General features: G+C 38.5%; 1 protein-coding gene and 1 long non-coding RNA gene across 5 annotated transcripts; one reads left to right on the plus strand and one right to left on the minus strand.

The window, feature by feature from the left end:
* Positions 1–294: 294 nt before the first annotated feature.
* On the minus strand, positions 295–7,994 carry LOC105440940. 3 transcript variants are annotated; one of them, XR_004066331.1, is made up of 7 exons: positions 7,928–7,994; positions 3,744–3,804; positions 3,067–3,106; positions 2,387–2,426; positions 1,723–1,772; positions 887–948; positions 295–336 (listed from the first exon to the last, which is right to left on the minus strand). It is a non-coding gene; the product is annotated as an uncharacterized LOC105440940 (long non-coding RNA). The 3 variants fall into 3 exon arrangements; XR_004066330.1 differs by lacking the exon at positions 7,928–7,994 and adding an exon at positions 7,777–7,902; XR_004066329.1 differs by lacking the exon at positions 7,928–7,994 and having other exon boundaries at positions 3,744–4,364.
* A 4,497-nt stretch (positions 7,995–12,491) lies between these two features.
* LOC584585 (endoplasmic reticulum chaperone BiP) lies at positions 12,492–23,777 on the plus strand. Of its 2 annotated transcripts, XM_030997113.1 has the most exons (10): positions 12,492–12,667; positions 14,687–14,836; positions 15,184–15,415; positions 15,817–15,921; positions 16,307–16,449; positions 17,040–17,194; positions 18,035–18,270; positions 20,106–20,343; positions 21,049–21,216; positions 21,834–23,777. In XM_030997113.1, the coding sequence occupies exons 2-10, from the start codon at positions 14,703–14,705 to the stop codon at positions 22,415–22,417; spliced, it is 1,995 nt and encodes a 664-aa protein (XP_030852973.1). In that variant the 5' UTR covers positions 12,492–12,667; positions 14,687–14,702; the 3' UTR covers positions 22,418–23,777. The 2 variants fall into 2 exon arrangements, with proteins under 2 accessions (XP_030852973.1, XP_030852972.1); XM_030997112.1 differs by lacking the exon at positions 12,492–12,667 and having other exon boundaries at positions 14,671–14,836.
* Positions 23,778–24,162: the final 385 nt, after the last annotated feature.

Raw genomic sequence — 24,162 nt, forward strand, 5'->3', positions numbered from 1 at the left:
AAATCTTAATATTGTCTTTTACAACATATAACTTCTCATACTCTTACACAATGAATGTTATAATTCTTCACACTAAGAGGCATGCATTCACAATTCCGGTGTATTGTGTTTGTAGGTAGAAGGAACATTGCCAACTCCCATGACAGAAGCAAGCGTTTGTATTCCGAAAACCAGTTTACTGTCTGCAACACTGAAACACATACATTACCACAGTAACAGGTAACATGATGCCCGAGCTGCAATTTAACTCTAAAATATATAAACAGACAAATCCTGACGAGTTATCCAATGAAGCTTACCTCGTTCAATGACCTGCAAGTATCTCTGCCATGGTATCTGTAAAGAGCAAACATTATATTGATGATTAGGTGGTGTCTAGATCAAGACAAAGCAGATTAGGGGGAGTTCAAAGGCATTTGGTTACTTAGTGTCCAATATATTACTCCGTTTACACAAAGAGTTTATATTTTTGAGCTAAGAATATTCTTACATTTGTTATGATATATAGGATGACACAACTAGAGATGAAAAAGGCGAAAAAATATATTAACACAAGTATTGTATTGATCAATATCCAGAAGCAGAAAAAAGTACATTTATATATTACACAAAACGGCATTATTCAATACTTTTAACTTGTAGGAAAAAAAAGGCATTCATTCACAACTCTTATTTATTTAGTTTGTAGGTCGTCAGGAACAGTGCCAACTTCCATGACAGAAGCAAGCGTTTTTATCCCCGGTAACCAGTTTACTGTCTGCAACACTGAAACACATACATTACCACAGTAAAAGGTAACATGATGCCCGAGCTGCAAGTCCTTTCAGACAAAACAGAAAAAAATATATACATTTCTCCATCACACAAGGTTATATTGTAAGCTTACCTTGTGCAATATTCTTCAAGTCTTTCTTCATTGGTATTCTTCAAGTCTTTCTTCTATGGTATCTGCAAAGGATGGACATCAAATGAATAATTAAGTGATTAAGACAAAGCACATTAGGGCAAGTACAAGGGCATTTGTTGTACCACAGGTTACCTTGTATTCTGGTAGCATGATCATAATCAAGACCACAAATCTTCTACTTTTTTTTTAAAAAAATTGATATTTAGTCAGACATGTGCTCTAGAAGAGGTTGCAAACTAATAAGATTTTCAAACAAGTTCCAACAAGGTTGATTCACGCTTTGGACGAATTAATTAGCCTGGAATTAGCTCTCGAGTGACACATCAGTCCTATCGATCCATTGTTAACTTATTGAATAATCACTGATTATCTCAGAGTTAACTTATCATCACATGTGTCACTGTCAAGAAAATACTGGCTTCACTCTATATTAGGGGAAGGGGGAATTGAAAATCTTACGGCAGCTCTAAAATTAATAAAGCAAACTCTAAATATTCTGTGCAACATTACATTTACAATCTTCTTTTCAGAATTTTCAGAGCACTCGTTAATACTTTCAATACACACTATGAATATGAACAAAAATATGGCCAATATGGACAAAATATACAGTTCCTCAGGTAGACAAAGGAACATTCCTTCACTGCCATTATGTTAAAATGTGTAGAACAGGAGTCACATGCATATTCACCTGTTCTACACATTTTTACATAGCAGTGAAGGGATGTTCCTTTGTCTACCTGAGGAACTGTACATTTTGACTGCTTTCTTTGTCCGTAATGTTCACAGTGACATGTACCGACCAGTAAGCATACCTTGTTGCATGCCATGTACACGGTACATCGTCTCTTCCAGGTCAAGGTATCTGCAATGAACAAATAATATATTGATTAAGTCAATATTTCAATTCAGACTGTTGCCATGACGCAACAGTGATTGTGTGACACATCAGTCCTATCGATCCATTGTTAACTTATTGAATAATCACAGATTATCTCATAGTTAACTTATCATCATTTGTGTCGCTGTCCAGAAAATAGGCCACTTTCATATCAAGATAAATGGGGGTTACTGTAAAGTCAGAAACTCTTGCATATTGCTGTTTTTGTTGTTGGAAGAAGTGCACACTACTTTATTGTATTAATTTGAAAATAGAACATGCTTATTGTTTGTAACGGTCATTCTGAGATCAAGACATTGATGAAGTAGTAATTCAATCAAACTTTATATCATGGCATAAATACTGACCACTTTTGCACTTTCATGGAAGCAACACAAAAATAATACCCATGTGAGCCTGAGGTAAATAACCATTTTACTTTACACTGCCATGTATTTGTTTGCCGAAGTACACAGGTCTCAACTCTCAAGTTTCGATTTTAGAGAACCGAAATATAGAAGCCCAATTACTACATAGTTATGCAGGAAAGCAATTAAATGAATTCAGATAACATTTTTCAAGAATGCAAAGGTTCTCACCTTGTTCAGCACAAGTCTTTGAAGAAAGAGCATCTTCAATCTGGGTAACAAAAAGGGAGAAAAAGATCCTCATAATAATTAAATTCATACCATATACCATTACATATAAGTAACATGTTGCCTCCTATGCGTCCGACATGTATTTCAATAAAACAATAATGTTGATCTGGAACTATAATATCCTCCAAAAAATACATTTGCAATGTCTGTCAATTCTTCATAGAATATTGTTTCCAATTTCATCAAAGCAAATGAATCATAACATAAATTGCAAGAGGGGTTTAAATAAAAATGGATGGGTTTCATTCATAAAGGAGCTCATTATAATTTATTGGATCAGTCAACTATGCATGCAAAGTCTCAACACTGGCCAATGACCATCAGTCGAAGCGCGGATACATGATTCATCATATCCAATCTACATGTACGTCGCAAGTCAGTAAAAAAAATTGTATCAGTTTGTAAAGGCTCAATTTCATTAAATTAGTATAAATGGCATGAACATTGGCAATGTTCTCTAGTGATTTTGATTGTGAACATCAAAATGGCGCAGGATTCGATTTTTTGATCAATCAACCACACACATTCCAAATATTCTGTGCAGCATAACATACACAATGTTTTATTTTCCGAATTTGCAGAGCATTAATTGATACTTTAATGTTTACCGGTAAGCATACCTTGTTACATGCCATGTATCATCTCTTCCAGCCATGGTGTCTGCAATAAACAAATATATAGATTAAGTAAATACCTCAAATAAAATATTGTGTGACACCATCAGAGCAGTGATTGTGTGACACATCAGTCTTCTTTTGAACTGAGTTGATAATCACGATTATATCAGTTGTCCCTATCAGATTTGTCATCACTTGTGTCACATATCTTATTTATTTGAAAAACCTTATCCTACCCCCCCCCCCCAAAAAAAAAAGTCCCATTTCTTCTTTAAAAATGCACTTAGGAAATACACATCTTATTTCAAACTAAATTTGAATTAGCAGCTTATTTGACTTTCCATGTCCACTTTTATTGCACTTTTGGATAGATTTATGTACAACTTTATTTTCATTTTGAAAATGCCAGAAGTAACTCTAGACAAATGTAACCAGAAGATGCCCAATTTCATTTCACAATATCATGAATCATGTGATTTATCACATCATGTAGTTAAGTTATGTTCACAGTTGTTTTTTCCCCTATTACATGAAGATTAAGCAGAGGTGTGGAAATGTATATCTAATGTTCTCTGTTCAATAACAAGGTATTTTTTCATAAGTTTCAAGAGCAATTTCAGAGCTTTCCAGAGATGAATAGGCCACCCCTCTCATAATTTGTTTGTTACTTGATTACTTACCTATGTTATACAGGACGTGTTGCCTGGTATAGTGGATCACATTCAAAGCAAAACTGCGGAGCTGTGGTTAATTGGAAAGAGAGGGAGAGGAGAGAAATCATCGATTAGAATTGACTTTTAATTGAGCAACCATGAGGATCAAAGCATGTTGCTCCATCAAAGTGCAATGGAGTTTGAGCCGATGCATCAGATATCAACTTTTTTAGATACACTCATTACTTTTCATGAATCTTGTGCACAATTGTCATCACTTGCATCAACTCATCTGATCGTTTACATTTCTAAATGTAAATTGGGGAAACATTAAATATTTCCTATTTTACATGTGTCATGAAAAATCTTGGTTTGCCACCTTCCACAATGAAAAGGGATCTAGAATTCATTTCACATACTTACAAATGTTTTAGTTCAAAACAATTGCCTCAAATTGAAATGATCTAAAGCTATAGAGTGGTGAAGTGTGACGTCATCAAAATATCTATTTTTTTTCTTTTTTTTTCTCCTTTTTTTTTCCGAAAGAGCATCAAAAATAATATCCAAATTTCAAAAACCAATGGGAAATGTCAAGTATTGGCCGAGATATGACCATGTGAATAAATAGATTTCCTATACAAATTCGAGTGGATTTTGCTCTGGTTCATATTACATTACGAACCAGAGCAAAATAACGCTGAGCTCCCACAGGAAATCTTTTTATTCAGATGGTCATATCTCAGCCAATACTCAACATATTCAATGGGCTTTCAACATTTGGACATTATTTTTTTGATGTTCTTTTTGAAATTAAAAACAAAATTGAGAAATTCTAAAAATAGATTTTGATGATGCCACAGCTTCGGTACTCTGTAAGTCAGAGAGTTGCAAAAATTCATTATATTCATATCTACATGTACATGCATGGCTAGTTGGCTACAGACTTCCCCCGTTACCCGAGATTCTGGAAGAATGCAACTACATACATGTACTACCATTTTATTACTTTTAATTTAATTTGAATATTTTGCTAGCTTTCTTCATCACTGAACTGGAGTGGAAAGGCCATCCCCTTACCAGTACACTAGAGGCACATGGCCAATACAGGAGACTATTCGGGAGACTGCCTCGAATCAATGTGAAAGACTATCATCAACATTTTGTGTAAATTGCTGCCTATTAGGGAGAGGGTAGTGCTGTAGCTCGGAACCCAAAACCCGGACCCGGCCCGACCCGGCAATTTTCCAAATTTCTTAACGGGACCCGGAAAGGTCCGGTAACCCGGTGAGAGTTGGACTGAAATAATATTGACTAGATTCTATTTGAAAGCTACTACAAACACATCTTGTGTGATCTACCGACCTTGTCCTGAATGGAGGGCACATCGCTTCATTTTGTTTATCATGCTGTCTGTGAGTCCAGATATAAGTCCCAGGTCAGCATAAATTATCACCCTTAATCCACTCCCTAAAAAGATGAAGCATAACGCTAGCTACATGTACATGTATGTAGGCATCCTAAAAATAGCTCATTTTCCTGTCAGAGTGCCCATACAACATGCTCTACTATGATTGGCCAGTTTGTCTGCCAATTAAAAACAATAATCACAATGTAAGGCACATGATATAGCTTTATTGATATTTGCATATATTTTGGAATTTGCGCACAGCAGGACAAAGGCTGCTTGTTGAACCTTTGAACCTTTGAACCCTGTTCAAAGAAACCGCGGTGTAATGTTACACCCAGCTGGGCCCAAGCTGTCTGGCATGCATTAATCTTTGACAGGGAATGTTTTGTATTCTAAATTTCTGTGACATGATAGTGAAAGAGATATATCAGATGTGAATGAATTTTTGGGGGGATCGAGAGACACAATGAAAGAAACTTAAGAAAGAAAAGGAAACGGGAGAAAAACTACATTACGTAAATAATTCTGTACTTTTTTTTTTTTTTTAAAGAAAGAAGATCAAATTGATTTGAGGGGGGGGGGGGAGGTTTATAACACATTCGGAAGATGAATAAATAGAATTGAAAAAAGATAAAGATGGAAGGAAGAATGATGATGAAGATAACCTTTTCCTTCTCATCTCTAAAGACTATCAACATTTCACAATCTTATCATTTTTTTCTTCTTTTTTCTTCTAATCTGGGCTAAATCTTTTTGTTCAATTTTGGTTGAGAATTAAGGCAGAGAGAGAATAAGAGAGAGAATGGACCCCAATAATTATCTTGTTTGCTAATTGAATCCCTTGTCAGGAAGTATTTTGGTGATGGAATTACTCTTTAATTTAACTCTCTGCCGCCTTCATCTCAGCTCAGCCTCCACCTCAGGCATAACAAATTTTCACATACACACTCTCATACACATTATGTAAATTTGCCATTCACTCGTCTATCAGCTAGGTCAACAAACTTCATAATTTATGAATCGTCTGTTCTACTGTGCCAGCAATCACTGAACTTTAATTTATGCTGGTTTCACTCTCCGCCCACTCGGGGGAAACTTTCTGATTGGTCAGTACAGTAAGCTGATCAGTCACATCACTTGCAGGCAGGGCCAGGGCTAGGGAGATACATATACACACTTGAACACACAACACAAAATCTATGTGTGCTGTGTCTATTGCAAAGACAGGTCAACATTATGTACAAGATCGAGCCATCATGCTGTATAAATTTTGTTTACAGTTACTTTTGACAGGTTTTATGGTGATGAAAGATAAGTAGATAACGAACAATGAGCTATTTAAAAACTCTTTTTTTACTGCCGGGTTTTTGTTACCGAGTTGATCTAATTCTGGCTACAGTTCGGCCCGGAACTGGTCCGGCCCGAAATGCTCAACCCGGCGGGTTGGAACCCGGTAAGCCTTCCGGGCTACAGCACTAGGAGAGGGCCTTTCATTTGAGAAAATCAATTTTCCTTATTTATATTTTTTGCAAAGGTATTACCTCAGCTCAAATAATAAATAAACCCCTTCAGACAATTTATTTCACAAATTCACCATCTACTTTTGTTTTCAGAACCACACATAAATGCAATAGCCTCTAGAGAGGGAAAGTTTGGTAGGCCAAGGAAAATGACCTTGCTGTCCTTTGGAAAGTCTCTAGCCAACAATGTGCCTCTTCCGTACACACCCCAGCAAGCATGCCATGTGCACCCATTTCACAAACAAATATCAACCTTATCAACAGTAGAGGGCGCTGGTCCAAGGATAAACATCCTCGGCAATAACGAGGATATCCTTGTAAATGCGGACAAATCAATTTCTAAATAAATTAATATCCACACTTTTGCGGAATTTTCTGGGGGGCACTCAATTCCACGTAATAAAATACCCCCATTTCACCGCCCACATTTAAGGGTTGTCTGTCTTGGCGGATCAGAAATAAGAATCAGCGAAAATTATTTTTTGGAACGAATCTGTCTTCTAGCGTTTAGGAAGATCCGCGTTTATGCGGACCATCTTAATTTTCAGACCAGCGCCCCTACTGCAGACAACTTGAGACAAGTCAAGGGCCACGCCCAAGAGTCTTGCACACCCCAAAATGCCATGTCATGATCATGTGCACCAATTTCACAAAAAAATTATCAACCTCATGACTCCCAAGAGATATTATTGAACTACACTCACAAAGCATGCCCACAGACAACCAAGCACAAAACATAACTTGACAAGGATGTCAGTCCGAGACAGTGACACAACCTTCAGCCAGCCCAGGGGCCAAACCCACATGGTCAACAATCAAGTTCACCAAGGCCAAGCACACACTAACTTAAAAGAACTTCACTCAATAAATAAGTTGTCTTCATCAGCACTACCAGCAGCAAGAGGCAACAATCATCCATAAAACCTAAACATTCAAAATTAGAATTCCCGTGCAAACTAGAACAATGACAAATGCAGAACAGTTTCTCGCCATCTATCTGGCCTCGCCCTCGATCTCGACATGCACTTGTAGGCAGTCATACTCTTCTCACACGCACATTCACAGTCACAGCGCATGCGGTTCTGCACTGGCTCAGAAAATCTCCTTTTATCTCTCATAAATGTCAACTAACCATTCCCCTACAATACGAACAGCTTATTGATGAGTCAATTAAATATTTCAGTTGATTTAAGCTTTCAGAAATGAATCTGTTAGATAGAAATTTCAGATCAAAATGTTTCATGAACAAAAAACGAGGAGGTTGCTGCTTACACGTCACTCACCTAGCTTCACCACGAGGAAAATGGCTGTGCTCGCAAAAATATGGCGCGCGTTCGAGATTTCATGATTTCAACGTAGATGGCGCTTATCCACTAGTATATAGACAGATTATTGTTTCTGCTTTTAGGACCAAAAGTTTAAAAAAATTCCCGACCTCATATTACCCGGGGAAAATAGAATCATGATGACGAAATTAAATAGCTGCTCAATCGCCCCTCCGACAATAATGGGAGAGCTGGCGTGTTTACTGAACTCATGCTCCCATGAAAGGGCAAGTCCACTTTAAGAATTACTCACTTTCGATAGAAGCAGAAAAATCAGACAAACCAATCAAAAAAGTTTGAGAAAAATCAGATTACTAACAAGAAAGTTATGAATTTTAAATGACATGAAAACTTTGAAAATCACAAGACAAATTGGCAACTCACTCATGAGACTGTGACGTCATTGCCTCACTATCCACTAATTGTTTTCTTTATAATATACATCTCGAATTTTCCCCCTAAATTGAAAGTCTTATTTCCTAACACCAGCATCCAAGTTATATTGAAAGTAGGCCTGATATGCTTTTGTGTGAATGCACTAATATAAAGTAATATTTCAAGTTAAATTAATCAAAATGTGAATTTTGATAAACTATCTGTATATGTAAAACTCGATATACAATATTCAGAAATAGTATCAATTCTTCAAAGTTCATAAAAGACTATACAAATCATATAAAGTGGGCAAAGGTATGGGGAAATTAAGTTTTTGGGGGGTTATCCTTTGAAAGGGAAATTGATGGAATAAAAATATATACCGGTAAAGCACTGTAGCGAGGCACTGACGTCACAAACTGATAACCAAACTTGCAATTTGTGTAATGATTCTCTAAGTTCCATAGTTGTTAATACTCTTTCAAAAATTAATAACTTCCTAATTAGTTATTCTATTTTACTCAAACTTTCTTTGCTCTGTTTTTCACGTTTTTCTGCATCTATTAAAAGCAAATTATTTTTTCGGGAAAAATCAGACAGATCATAAAAATAAAAGCGCCTCCTCCCGCAAACCTCATTCCTGATGAACTTCGCTTGTTTCAAGATAACAGGGTTATACCATTACCATATAAGATTAGAAAACTTTATAATCATATAAAAACGGGTGCTCATGCATGCATGCGCGGTATCTGCCACCAGTAAGTATACTGACTGTCACCGACGAAATAAAAGGAATCCTGCGATCGAAGTCAGGCGAAAAATTTAGAGAGTCAAATAATGCGGGTACTGTATAATTTCTGCAAATCATATCAATCAATTAGGTGAATTAAAATCGCCAATTTTCGGATTATTTTACAAGTAAGTTCAAAAGAAGAATTTATTGAACTAAAAAGAGTCGAAACGGAAGGTCAAATCATCATCGAAACATTTAAAGTAACATGAAGCTATATAGTTCAAGAAACAAACGTACAGGCTTCACAAACTAATTGTGAAGTATCTTATTATATTGTATTTCCACTCAGGGGCGGATAGCCGGCGGCAGGGGAGGGGGCCCGATTCGTGAGAAAATATTGAGCGGCGAAATAGCCAGCCCCGTGAATAAGCGGGGGGGGGGGGGGGGGGGGGTAAGAGGCACTTTTTTTGGGTTCAATTTTCAGGAAATACTCAGCCAGCCGGTGAATAATAAGCGGGGGCGGGGTAAGGAGCAATAATTGTTTTGGGGGGCCCCGAAAATTTGCAAATCGCACCCCTCCCCCTCCCCCGAGCACCATGCAGGGGAGGGGACCCGTCTTCAAAAAAAGGTAAAATTAACGTGCATTGAACTATTTTTTTCCTAGGGGAGGACCCCGCCCCCCCCCCCCCGTCCCCCTGGATCCGCCACTGTTTCCACTGTAGTAAATCAAAGGTAACCTTCGAATATGCCATCTCCGCAATAGGCATATATTGAACTTGTAAAGGGCGGCTCGGAAGTTTGTACAATATAATTAGTAAATACCGTGTTCATGGTCCATCATTAGAAGGACTTTTTTTTTTTTTTTACCTCTCATGCATGAAATGTTTGTGGCGATTGATATAGATAATGATGAATAACTTTTCAGAACTTTGTTTTGATCAAATAAGTGATTGATCACCTGAAATCCGTATGCTAGATATCAGTGTATTTGTCACAATAACTGTAATAAGAATAGTTATTGAAAAGAGGTGAACCGTACCAACTGTATGGGCAATAGTGTATCTGGAAATCGATTAAACTATTATTTTGATGAAGTTCACACAGGCGCGGATCCAGGATTTCTTAGGTGGGGGGGGGGGGGGGGCCCAAATTTGAAATTTTGCGAGCCAAATATTGGTACGTAATGATGACCAACAGTGACGTAATGCGGGGGGGGGGGGTCGGTGCAGGGAGGGGCGATTTTCCCCCTCCCTCCTCCGCGAAACGCGGAAGCTTTGACGTTTCATTAAATTATTAGAGAAAAAAGACGATTCGTTGTACCGTTTTCGAAAATAATTCTCGTCTGAATTTAATTTTCCCCCTCCCGCGCGAAGCGCGGAAAATTTTACGATTTATTAAATTATTAGAGAAAGAAGACGATTCGTTGTCGAGTTCTCGACTCTTTATCCTCGTCTGAATTTAGGTTCCCCCCTCCCGTGCGAAGCGCGGAAGCTTTGACGTTTCATAAGATTATGAGAGAAAGAAGACGATTCGTTGTACCGTTCTCGATTCTTAATCCTTGTCTGAATTCAGTCCCCCCCCCCCCCTCCCCTCCTGCGCGAAGCTTTGACGTTATTAGAGAAAGAAGACGATGCGTTGTATCGTTCTCTATACTCTTAATCCTTGTCTGAATCAGGGGCCGTCTTAGGGCCCCTGGGGGGGGGGGGGGGTCGAGGCGGCGGAGCCGGCCCCGGAAGCTCAGGGGTTTTAGACGTTTAATTAAGGTCAGATGAGCATTTTTTTGTATACCTTATTATTTTGTGAGACTGGCACGTCACTATTTGGCGTGGGGTCCAGGGGGCGGAGCCCCAAAATATCAGGGGTTTTAGGCATTAAATTACCGTCAGATGAGCATCTAAGGGCCCGCCGTAGGGCCCTAGGTGAAATCCAGGGGGCAGAGCCCCTGGAAGCTTAGGGGTTTTAGGCATTAATCACGGTCAGATGAGCATATTTTGATGCCTCATTATTTTTTTAACACTGGCAGTTAACTATTCTTTCTTCCTTGCTCTCATTCTATTTTATTTCTCTTTAATATACTTTTTCAAAAAAGTAGGGGGCTCGGGGCTCCCGATCCCCGCCGTACCTCGGGCCCTGACAAGTAGGAATCAACTAAAAAGTGAGGAAAAATCTCGGAAATTATGTCATTTCAGCATTATTTGTAATCCACCGTTGTGGAATTAGAAATAAACCACGTTTGAATTTGATTTCCCCCAAGTCCCCCTATTAGTACGCCAGTATCTCCTCTTTTCCTTTTTTCTTTCCCTTTCCTTCCTTCTCTCTTATTTTTTTGATTGGGGGGGGGCAGCCTGGGAGGCAAGGCCCTTTCGCCTTCCCCAATCTCCTTCTTCCCCCTTTTCTTTTCTTCTTCCTCTTCTTTCTTTCCCTTTCTCTCTTCTTTCTCTTTCCCTTCTTTTTCTTTCTTCTCTCTCTTTTTTTTTTTTTTTGCAGGGGGGGGGGGGGGGCAAGGCCCGCTCGGCCCCCCCCCCCTGGATCCGCGCCTGAGTTCACATAATCATAACGATTATGATTGTTTTTATCATTCTATCTTATCTTGCCATATCATCATATCATATCTTGTCATGTGTTAACTTGAAAATGAAGAAATAAAAAAAAATCTTAAAAACAAAAACGAAATAGTTTATATAGGTCCTACTCCTTGTTACATAACCTCAATTCCTCATACTGAGTATTTAAGTCACTAGTTATAATTCTGCTGCCTATGCCATTATGCTGGAACAAGACAGTTATCCCCGCATTTTACTGGCGTGGCGTATAATAGGCCTATACTCGCATAATTGTTTTTACACAATCATGATTATTATTATTATTAAAAAATATTTAATAGAAAACAGTTGGTCAATCTAATATTCTTTACTGTTTATTTAGATCTGTCATACAAAAAGAAGGAACAGAAAACGTTATGCAATAGGTTGTTATAAACTATTTAGTGAAGTATAGGGCCTCACAACGTTCATTCATAACAAGTATGATGAAACGTGTTGACTCTATAATGAAATTCAGTCAAGATGATGGTTCGATAATGATAGGTGAATTCCCCTAAATTTCCCCTGTATTAGTTTCCCCCCGAGATAGGCAGAGGATGAGAATGCCACGTCAGATTATGGAAGGACACGTTAGGTTTCCTAAAGGTAGAGTAATTATCTCCTTAACTTTGTGTATTGATTTCTGATGAAATTTCAGGAAGTGTAGTCGAGTCAGTTCGCGGTATATGACATCAATATTTACTAAGTTTACGTGTCACTATGATCGACCAATGACAGCGAGCCATGTTGCCGGTTATTGACCAATCAGCGTTGGCCACGATCAGCTACGCACACGTAAAAATGAACGTAGATCCTGTAACAGGCATCGTTCTATTCATTTTACACACGTGTACACCGCTTAGATACCCGCATTATATTCTACACACATCATTCACTCGACGTTCAATCAGCTGATCGTATGTGCCTGTTAAATTCTGTGAATATCTGAGTTTGAAGGAATTTTGTTCAATTGGTTCAATAATTCATCGTTTTTTAAACCTGAGAAATGTAAGTGTACATCAATTTTTATATTGTAATCATTCAATATGCGGCTGTGCAACGACAATTTTGATTTTGCTTCAGAACTTCTGCTGCTGCAGTGCGCTGGTGTTCTTGCTTGAACTTGAATTGAGAATATGAGAGTGTGATTTTAAATGAACATAATGATGAGAGAATCTTGAAACAGGAAAATTGATGAATCGAGCGGAGTAAAATATCTTTACTACAAGTAAAAGGTCTATATTGTTTGCATGTTGTCATGTTTCATAAAGACTTTTACTAGTGATTTAGGTGGATAAGTATGAAGGTGGGTGTGTCCATTCTGACTTTCAATCAAGTTGCACGACTTACCATCCCTAACAGTTAGAATGATCAGGCATCCCCCCAATTTGGCTGGGACCAACAATTTCACTGGTAGATTCTACATGTTAATCGTGTTGATCATTGACTGGTAGACAATGCATTTAATAATTGAATAATTAATGTAATCAAATTTTGTACTTAATTGTCTGGCAGATAAGATTGATTTAAGCAGGGCATGTGAGTTAAATGGATTCCGCATCTAAGAGGGCCCTTTGAAGCAGTCCGTTGCACCGACAGTCTTTTTTCCCCCTATTATAATCCCCTTAATCCCCCACCCGGACCGCACAGCTCGTAAATCTCACTCCCGAAACTGAGTGACATAGGGCTCGCGAAATGCATTGTTGGAAATACACATCGGCTGCTATCGACAAAAATGGCGGCGTACAGTAGGGAAGAGTATTTGGTAGGCGACGATTTAGACTTTCTGACTGACTTTGAGGAAGATTTGATTCTTGAGCCTGGTGTATGGGAACTTGGAGACCAATTGCAAGTGTGAAATACCATCAACGGAAAATCTTATTCGTTGCAGCGAACCAGAATGTACGGTTAAATGGTTTCATCGTGAATGCGTAGGCCGCTCCATGTAAATAGGCAGCATTTGAATACATGAATAGTCAATACACTCACAACATACAGTACAAATGCACATAATCATCCCGATGCGGTTGATCGGCAAGTTTGACAGTAGACTCACAATTTTAATTTTGAAATTATTCTTTCTAACATCAGAAAGTTAAACAAATTGTATTTTAATGCTCTTTAGGTGTCATCAATCGTCACTATAGTACTGCCTTTGAATGAAATCAGTTGAGTTTTGTACAGTGGTGTTTGAAATGTTGAGAATCAATAGCACAACTTTGAATACACGGCCAGGGTAGTAATGCAGCTATGTGTGTTTCCACCAACAACATCCAGCATGTACAGCCCAGCGAGCACGGCGGCTTTCGCGTCGCCGGCCCGTACTCGGGGTGAAAAGTGGTGATGAATTGACAACTTCTAACCCTCATTAAACCAAATGCGCAAATATACAACACAGTTTCATTTAGTTATTTTAAGAGATAAACTTATGGACTACCTTCCTAGCTATGTAAAAATTTCGGAAACTTTCGGAAAATGTCAATAATTAGAAGAGAACGTGATGATGATGAGAAACTTGCATTCACTCTAACTCGCGATTTCCTTGGTCGATTTCGCTGGTTCAGATGGCTACGTCTTCAGAAGAGTTATCCGAGCACAGCGAAAGCATTTGATAACCAATAGAAGGTTGCCTTGTGCCATAAGTTGTCGATTTTGTATTTTTGTCTGTTATAGCTATATACATCTTCAATGAGTATGACGTCATTTTCTCGGTGACTCGCATGGCTTCAAAGCCTTTTTTTTACGACCAAGTGTTTGGAGAGCTTAGGGAAGCAGGCCGCGTTGCGTAACACTTCGTAACATTTGGATCGCCAGAGGGCATCTGTGGTCTGATAAGGGCGGCTGTTGATAGATTTGATGGCTGAAGAGGGTTAAATTACTTGTTGTTAAGCCAAGTTAATCTTGAATATCTTTCCCTCGGGAAATTCTTTCGAGACGGAATCTCCATTTAAAGTCTCACCTCCCTGATTTAAGATTCAATTCCAGCCTAACTTGCTAAGTTTGAATGTTTTCTCTTTCATTTTACAGAAGAAAGACAATCACAATGAGGAAGCTTCTTTTGTGTATGTGCTTGGTGGCGCTCTCTGCGTCTCTCACCTTTGCTGCTGAAGACGAGGAAGATACCAAGAAGGATATTGGAACTGTCATTGGAATTGACTTGGGCACAACCTACTCTTGGTAAGAATTAGTGGACACAAAAAGAAAGACTGCATTTCATGAACCATCTTCTTACAACTAGTAGTAGTACTACTGAGACTTGTCAATTTTTTGTTGAACAGATGACAAACTATGAAAAGTAAAGAAATCATTAATGTAGCAACTAGCATTAATTTGCTTTGTACCAATGAAATTCAAATGGTAGATTAACCAGTTCAAAGTATCAAAGTGATTTTTTAAATTTAAAGTCAATTTTAGATGTCTAGATTCTAGACCCTAGATCTATATTACTATCTCTTTTTAATACTCTTCTCAAAGTTAATGAACATTTCAAACACTTTTTTTTCCTCATCATTTCTGATGAACAGTGTGGGTGTGTTCAAGAATGGTCGCGTAGAGATCATCGCCAATGACCAAGGAAACCGAATCACGCCCTCGTACGTCGCTTTCACCAGCGACGGTGAGCGTCTTATCGGTGATGCTGCCAAGAACCAGCTGACGAGCAACCCAGAGAACACTGTCTTTGATGCCAAGAGGTTGATCGGAAGGACTTGGGATGATCCAGCCGTCAAGCACGATCTCAAGTATTTCCCTTTCAAGGTGTGTAATACTGCTGATTCTATTTTCTTAAGAATATTGAGAAGATGGCTCTCAGGAATTTTTACTCATCAAAAAAAAACTTTAATTAGGCAGAATATCACTACCGGTACTCTTTTTTTTTTTTTAGGGGGGGGGGGGGTTTATCTGTCTATCAGTATTGAAAGATTTATGGCATTTGCTTCAATGCTTCAACTACAATTGTGGTTTGTTTGATATGTGTTGGAGTTACAAACTTAGATATAGCACCAATTCAAATCCCACTGTTACCCATTTATTATCCTGTTATTCTCCAAGACAATATTCAGTTAAGAAATTGTACTCTAAAGCTTGAGAGAATTTGATGCAACAGTCCACAGTCATGTTAAAACAATATTCTTTTCACGTTTGGATTGATGTTTCAGGTTGAGAACAAGAACAGCAAGCCCCATGTACGTGTCAACGTCGGTGCAGATTCCAAGATCTTTGCTGCCGAGGAGATCAGCGCTATGGTACTCGTCAAGATGAAGGTAAGGAAAGACTTTAAGTTTAGAATGCTTCTATGATTTCAGTCCAAGGCATGTAGGAAAATGAGTAAAACTGTCCATCCATGATCTGCTGAGTGCAAAGTGTTCGAAAGACCACATGTTATTATGAAATGGAACCCGACATGTATCTCTCATGTTAATAATGGTAGAGCTGGATTTTGGTACTTGATTAGGATCTACATCTTTGTAATCTACAAGCCATTTAAAAAACAGGTCCCAGCGCATGATATAGAATTTGAATAAACATTGTAAGGGGCTTCTATCATAACTAAACAAAGATGCTTATGTTGGTGGATGTAAATTCTAAAAATATCTTTGCATAAGCCTCACTTTGCATAAGCCTAACATTGTTCCGATTCATTTACAGGAAACTGCCGAGGCTTACTTGGGTAAGAAGGTAACCCATGCCGTTGTGACTGTCCCTGCTTACTTCAACGATGCTCAGCGCCAGGCCACCAAGGATGCCGGTGTCATTGCTGGTCTCAACGTCATGAGGATCATCAACGAACCGTAAGTATTTTAATTTTTTTTCAAACCCAGGAACTAGAACAGACTTAGGGGTGCTGCAAGAAAGTTGCAATCAATTGCAAATCCCCAAAATCAAGCGCAAGTCTTGCGATTAATTGCAAGTTTGCAACAGAACAGAATCCTAGGAAATTCAAGAGACTAGTGGGGTGTTGCATTAAAGTTGAGTTGCAATCGATTGCAAATATCAGTTGCAAATTTTGCAACCTGCAATCAATCGCAATTTTCTTGCGACGCCCCATAAGAATAGAACATACTGTTTGTATAGATCCGGAAGGGCATTATTAACTCATATAAGTTGATACAGAGGTGACCTTCTGGGTTCTGGCTCCGAACAGAGTAAACACACTTCTGACTACATGTATGCACAGATCATCTTTTCAAGCCTTTGGATTATGTAATTTTCCAGGGATAAATAACTGAATAAAATGCTTATATACAAAAATTAAGAATAGATATGAAAGTGCAGAAATAGACATGGATTAGATTATTGTGCTGTGGGGACAACAATTCCTGACTAGTGATTATGCCGAAAAATATGTGTTATTAATTGGTTCTTTCTTTCTTTCTTACAGTACTGCTGCCGCCATTGCTTATGGTATGGACAAGAAAGAAGGAGAAAAGAACATTCTTGTTTTCGATCTTGGCGGTGGTACCTTTGACGTTTCTCTCCTGACCATCGATAATGGAGTATTTGAAGTCATCTCGACCAACGGAGATACCCATCTTGGTAAGAGTGTGCCCATTGTGATATATTGTGTGTAACTTCCCTGCACATACAAGGGTACAATTTGATGATGTTTATACCATCTACAGTCAAACCTGTCTGCAACGCTCCGCCCAAGGGTAACGCAAAAAGGGGCCTTTGTAGACAGGTGGTCTTTGTAGACAGGTTCCTTTAATACATGTTTCAATGAGAAACCATTTTCAAGGGTAACAAAAAATGTGGCCTTTGTGGACAGGTGGTCACTAAAGCAGGTTTGACTGTATTCGGAGCTAGAAAGGTGTTACTATAATATCATATACTTCAACAAAGAGTTAATGCTCCTAAGAGTCCAAACAGACAATGAAATTGTTTGCTCGTTGAAATGCGGTATGAAACTTAATCTTGGATATCTACATGTCATTATACCATTTACATAAGGGCTTTTTAAGATGCCTATGTTAATAATGGCTAAAGCATTCTCTAGAGAAAATCATTGAGTAGGTATTGTAGTAAACTTGTGATTTTAGAGCTCATGCATCATCATTCAATCAGACATAGAAAGATACAATATGTTCATCAGGATTGAATAAGGACTTAAAGATTTTTATGCCACATGTTTGTGTAGTCCCATATACATCTTTCTGTGTACAGTGCTTGTAACTTTACCAAGACTGGGCCAAATTTCTTATCATTTTGATGATTCCAGAACCTTGCAGTACACACCAATACTTATATGCTAGATGATCAACCTTTTCTGTTCGATTCTGCAACGTTTCTTTCACAATGCAATCGCATGACCAGAACTCAACTTTATCTTTAAAGAATTAAAACAACATGTTTGTTTTTTTCTTTCTTGGACCACAGGTGGTGAAGACTTTGACCAGCGTGTGATGGAACATTTCATCAAGCTTTACAAGAAGAAGAAGGGCAAGGATGTGAGGAAGGACAACAGGGCCGTACAGAAGCTTCGTCGTGAGGTGGAGAAGGCCAAGAGGGCGCTCAGCTCGCAGCATCAGACCCGTATCGAGATTGAATCCTTCTTTGATGGCGAAGACTTCTCAGAGACTCTCACTCGTGCCCGATTTGAGGAATTGAACATGGTAAGCACTGCACACCAAAGTAAAATTTGCTTGATTATTTTTATGCCTCCGCCACCGAAGGTGGTGCCGGAGGCATCATGTTTTCGGGTTGTCCGTCCGTACGTCCGTACGTCCGTACGTCCGTCCGTCCGTACGTCCGTCCGTCCGTCCCGTTTGACCGTTATCACAATATCTCAAGAACCATTTAAGATTTAAACTTAAGACTCGGGAATAGTATTTATCACCATAGGAAGACGATCTGATTAGATTTTGGAGTACGTAGGTCAAAGGTCACAGGTCACAGAGGTCAACTCATGAAATTCCTTGTATTGAGTTTGTTAGCGCGATATCTCAAGAACCATTTGAGATTTAAACTTCAAACTTAAGGATAGTATGTATCACCATAGGAAGACGATCTGATTAGATTTTGGAGGACGTATGTCAAAGGTCAAGGGTCACAGAGGTCCACTTATGAAATTCCATACATTGAGATTGTTATCATGATATCTCAAGAACCACTGGAGATTTAAACTTCAAACTTAGTGATAGTGTGTATCACTATAGGAAAACAATCTGATTACATTTTGGGTCACGAGGTCAAAGGTCAAAGGTCACAGGGCTCATTATGTATGCAAAAACAGCTTGTGATCGCGTTATCTGAACAACCGATTGATGGATTCCTGCCAAACTTTGGTCATGTAAGTATCTTGCAGAGCTGATGAACTGATTAGATTTTGGGGTCACGAGGTCAAAGGTCAAAGGTCACAGGGCTCATTATGTATGCAAAAACAGCTTGTGATCGCGTTATCTGAACAACCGATTGATGGATTCCTGCCAAACTTTGGTCATGTATGTATCTTGCAAAGCCAATGAACTGATTAGATTTTGGGGTCACGAGGTCAAAGGTCACAGCGCACATTGTGTATGCAAAAACAGCTCGTGATCGCCTTATCTCAAGAACCGATTGATGGATTCCTGCCAAACTTAGATCATTTATGTATCTTGCAGAGCCAATGAATGGTTCATAAGATCAAAGGTCATGGGCTCATTATGTATGCAAAAATAGCTTGTGGACGCATTCTCATTAGAACTGACAGATGGATTACTATTTAACTCAGGAAATCTTGCAGAGCCAATGAACTGAGTAGATTTTAGGGTCATGAGGTCAAAGATCAAAGGGTCATATATGTATATGAGAAATTGCTTGTAATCACGATATTCTGAGAACATGTTAATGGATTACAATTGAACTTGAATTTGAAAAATTTCTTCCGTTTCGGTTTGTAAAATTGCTCTATGACGGAGGCATCATTTTCGACTGCGCGCAGTCGAATTCCATCTAGTTTTTCTTTTCAATGCAGGATGTATTTGTGAATAACCTAGAACAAAGAATTTGAATCCTCACACGTAATTGCCTCTAATTGTCTACTACAAGAAGTATGAAAGAGGGTATTTTTTTTTTAAAGCCCCACTGTACTACTTGTAGCTTCTTGTTACCTCTATGTAGAAAACTTCCTCAATCGGTGCCTGTTGGTCCCCCATGATCCTCTTTTTCCTATGTAAATTGAGAGCTGAGTTGATGAGATAGCCACCTGTCAGCAACCTCGCTGGGTGGTGTAATCCCTTCTGGCCGAACTAGTACAGACGGTCCTTAAATGAATGTTAGGCGCTTCCACATGACATATTTACCCTGATATTTTATTCTTCATATCAGTCAAAAAAGGTAAAAGTCCAGCTTTCATGTTTTATTCTGTAAGGTTAAGTGGCATCATGAATAAGATGCATGTTAATTTATTGCCATTCATACAGTGGACTGACTAATCATACATTTGTTTCTTTTGTTTTTTCCTTTCCAGGATCTTTTCCGTTCCACCATGAAGCCTGTGCAGCGTGTCATGGATGACGCCGGCATCAAGAAGGAGGAGCTCGACGAGATCGTTCTCGTCGGTGGTTCCACCCGTATCCCTAAGATCCAGCAGCTCGTCAAGGACTTCTTCAACAAGAAGGAACCGTCCCGTGGAATCAACCCCGATGAGGCCGTTGCCTATGGTGCTGCCGTCCAAGGGGGTGTTCTCAGCGGAGAGGCAGAGACAAGTAAGTCTTCTTAAGATACTTTCCAATCAGGCCTTAAAACGAAAAATGTTGCATTGCCTTTAGGTGCCAAAACATGGGTTGGTCAGTCGGAAATCTTTTTTCCTTTCTTTTTTTTCTAACTTAAAAAAAACTCCCTCTTTGGGCTGATATGTCTGTTTTGAATGCTTTATTACATTATTTTTTTTTTTTTTTAAGCCGACCGTAGCTTTCAAGATTTTTGGGTTGTCAAAGGCCTCATCAAAGGTCCTATAGTTCATATCAGTTACACAATTGATAGATAGTTTAAAACTTAAGTGGGGCCTTTAGCATGAAACCAGTCTCTAGATATATATAAACTTAGCAGAGAGACGGAGACAAGTACATTTGTAGGTCTTCCAAGGATTCTCTAACACATTTCAATCATCAAAGATAATTGACCCCCGTCAATTTGTCTTCATTTGTTATCGAGATCATAGTTGGATCAATGTGTGTATCTAAAAATCTGTAAATGAAACTTTATTTTTTTTTTAAATTTAAGTGGCTTTGAAAAAGATTGTGAATGATAGAGAATAAAATTCAGTTTTGTGCAATGTATATTGGCTAATTTCACAAAAATATTACCATTTGCTTTAGAGAGGGTTACCCTTGGTATGAAGATCTTTCTCAATTACCCATTATTACCCAGTGATCTAACCCTGTTGTGATTTTTGTTTTCTTCCTCTGAAGGTGACCTTGTTCTTCTTGATGTCAACCCCCTGACCATGGGTATCGAGACTGTCGGAGGCGTCATGACCAAGCTCATTGGAAGGAACACCGTCGTACCCACCAAGAAATCACAGATCTTCTCCACAGCTGCAGACAACCAGCCAACCGTAACCATCCAAGTCTTTGAAGGTGAGTTTGGTTTAATGTTTTTTTTCTTCTGGATAATGGATAAGAGTGATTAGTCTGCTTCATCCTGGCTTTGGAATACGTGATGCTAGCATTCTGACATCTGGGGGGTGTTTCACAGAGCTTGTCATCGGTGACAAATGACAGTTTTTGTTATAAGCTACTAAAATCCTTGCTTCTGATTGGTTATCAGCAGATTTTTCACTGATTGTTGTCATTTGTCATTGAAAAAAGGCTTTGTGAAACGGGTCCCTGTACTGTCAGACACGTCCTTGCCTTCACTGATAATCCTGAAGAATTAAGTTGATACATGACAAGCTTTGTGCATCACTTGAGCTGTGCATCACATGAGCTTCATGTGTACTGGGAATTGGGTTTAATTGTACTAATAGTATTTTGTGTCTTATCATTCAATACAATTTAGAGATGTAGTTATTCTTTAATGAACCAAGATTTTAATAGTAAGAAGCACAACTTTTTTTAAATTTCTGTTCTGCACGAATCCAGTGATAAACAAATTAAGCTCTGATACTCTGAGAAAATGGCATGTCTTTCCATCAAAAGGTTTGCTAACTCATTATTCTAAAATTTCTAATCCCATGCTTTGTTTCTCCATTTAGGTGAAAGATCAATGACAAAGGACAACCATCTTCTTGGAAAGTTCGATTTGAACGGCATCCCACCAGCACCTCGTGGCGTCCCACAGATCGAGGTCACCTTCGAGATCGACGTCAACGGCATCCTGAGGGTCAGCGCTGAAGACAAGGGCACAGGCAACAAAGAAAAGATCACCATTACCAACGATCAGAACCGCCTTACGCCGGAGGACATCGAGAGGATGGTGAACGAAGCCGAGAGATTCGCAGAGGATGATAAGTTGATGAAGGAGAAGGTCGAGGCAAGGAATGACCTCGAGAGCTACTCATACTCGCTTAAGAACCAGGTCAACGACGAGGAAAAGCTTGGCGGTAAATTATCGGAAGACGAAAAGGAAACCATTATGAGCGCGGTTGATGAGCAGATTGAATGGCTCGATGCCAACCCCGATGCAGAAACCGAAGACTACCAAGAGCATAAAAAGGAGCTTGAAGCTATTGTTCAACCTATTGTTAGTAAATTATACGAAGGTGCAGGAGGGGCTCCCCCACCAGGTGGAGAAGAGGAAGGCGATGAAGAATATGAGGAAGATCACGACGAGTTATAGAATTGAAAATGACTGACGTTGCGACAGCTAGTACCATCTAATGAACTGTTGCCGGAGTGACATTACAAATCGTTGTATTGGGGACTATCAGCTTTCCCTTCCAGAGACAAAAGAATTGCCAACGACAAATTTAGAATTCAAGGACTTAGGAATTCTGTTGCCTCTGTAATGATATCAATTTAGAAAATTGATGTATTTTCTGTTTTGGTATCATTTCTCACATGGCGTTACACTTCGCTTTATATTTTCTCCCAAAGACCAAATCATAATATTCAAAATTTTCTGATTTGCTGTTCACTTCATGTTTTCTCCACATACAGTATGCACATTCATTTGTATTTTATTGCTATGTCATAGAACAAATGCAGTGTAAAGCCATGTGAGATTTTTTTCTTTGTGACCTGTCAAATTATTTACCTTTATTATTAAAGGATTGGGAAAAGGAGTATTAATTAAAGATTTGTGTGGCTTAAACTTCCAATTCCCATTGAGTAATGATCATTGTGTGATCCTTTGTTGCGTTGTAAACAGCACCAGTTTTCTAAATCTTCTTCCACATATTTGAAAACATGATCAAGATATGTTCATGAAAAGAGAAATGTGTATATTTGGAGCACAATTATGCAAGTACAGTTACAGCAAATAGGTGCACTTGCTTTAAAATTTGTTATAAATACTGTACTATAAAATACTTTAGTCGAAAAGTATCAAATAGGGGAAAAGAGGGGCATTTTTGCCATTTTATTGGTGATTTTTTTTTTGTCATCTTCTCCAATCTACAAGTGTAATGGAAAATAATCTCCTAACCATTTAGAGAGCAGTCCTGCTGAGCAACCTTGATTCCTTCGTCTTTTGTGTCACTATTTTCTCTATTTCACTTCTATAATCTTCATGTTATATTTGTGCCTAAATTAATTTATTCCAAGGGAAAGGGGCGGGGAAAGGTACAGTAGTAAAAACAAGTGATACATTAAAATTAGTGTACTTGTGTATCGTCCAAAGACCAATTATAATAATTGTCATTTATTTTGATTAATATTGTTTCTTCAAATTGTGCATGCAGTGGTAATCGGGCCAGTCTTTCCTGTTCATCCATGCCATATCTTTTAAGTAGAGTCTATAGAATAGTAAGAGAAAAGTCTTTGTCTTCTTAAGTTATGTTATAGTTAAAATAGAGATGTTTAAATTTGATGGCATATTTGTGTTTCTCTTGTTATCATATTGTGTAAACACAATGTACTTGTGATATTTTTACTATGGTTTTCTTGGAAGTTTTCTTGTTTCATGTGTTGCACAATATGAACATTTTCTATGTCTGGGAATAAATTCATACTTGAGAATATGAAATGTTACAAATGAATACCTCTGCAATTGATCTCCTTGTTTATGTATCAACATTAATTTTCATTTTTTCTTATTTTAATATCTGAAGCAAGTACCCAGTCATTTTAAATGTCTCTGGGAAGATTAAGTGGGGCTAATATTTTTTTGCTCTTATCTTGTTCTCTCTAACTTGCCCCAATGCTGCCTACACTATGCATCAGCAGTGAGGTTTTTTTTACTGGACCAAGAGTGATACATGCAAAAGACAGAGAGAAAGAGAGTACAGGTGAATGAGAGACAGAGATTAAGACAGTAAAAGAGAGAGAGTAGGAGATAAAGAGAGAGGGCTTGTGACGGAGTAAAAGTGAGAGAGAGGGAAAGAGAAAGTACCGATTACACAGAGAGATGGAGATTGTGTAGAT

Source organism: Strongylocentrotus purpuratus, unplaced genomic scaffold (assembly GCF_000002235.5).
Source record: "Strongylocentrotus purpuratus isolate Spur 01 unplaced genomic scaffold, Spur_5.0 spur5_scaffold_4, whole genome shotgun sequence".
NCBI lineage: Eukaryota > Metazoa > Echinodermata > Echinoidea > Camarodonta > Strongylocentrotidae > Strongylocentrotus > Strongylocentrotus purpuratus.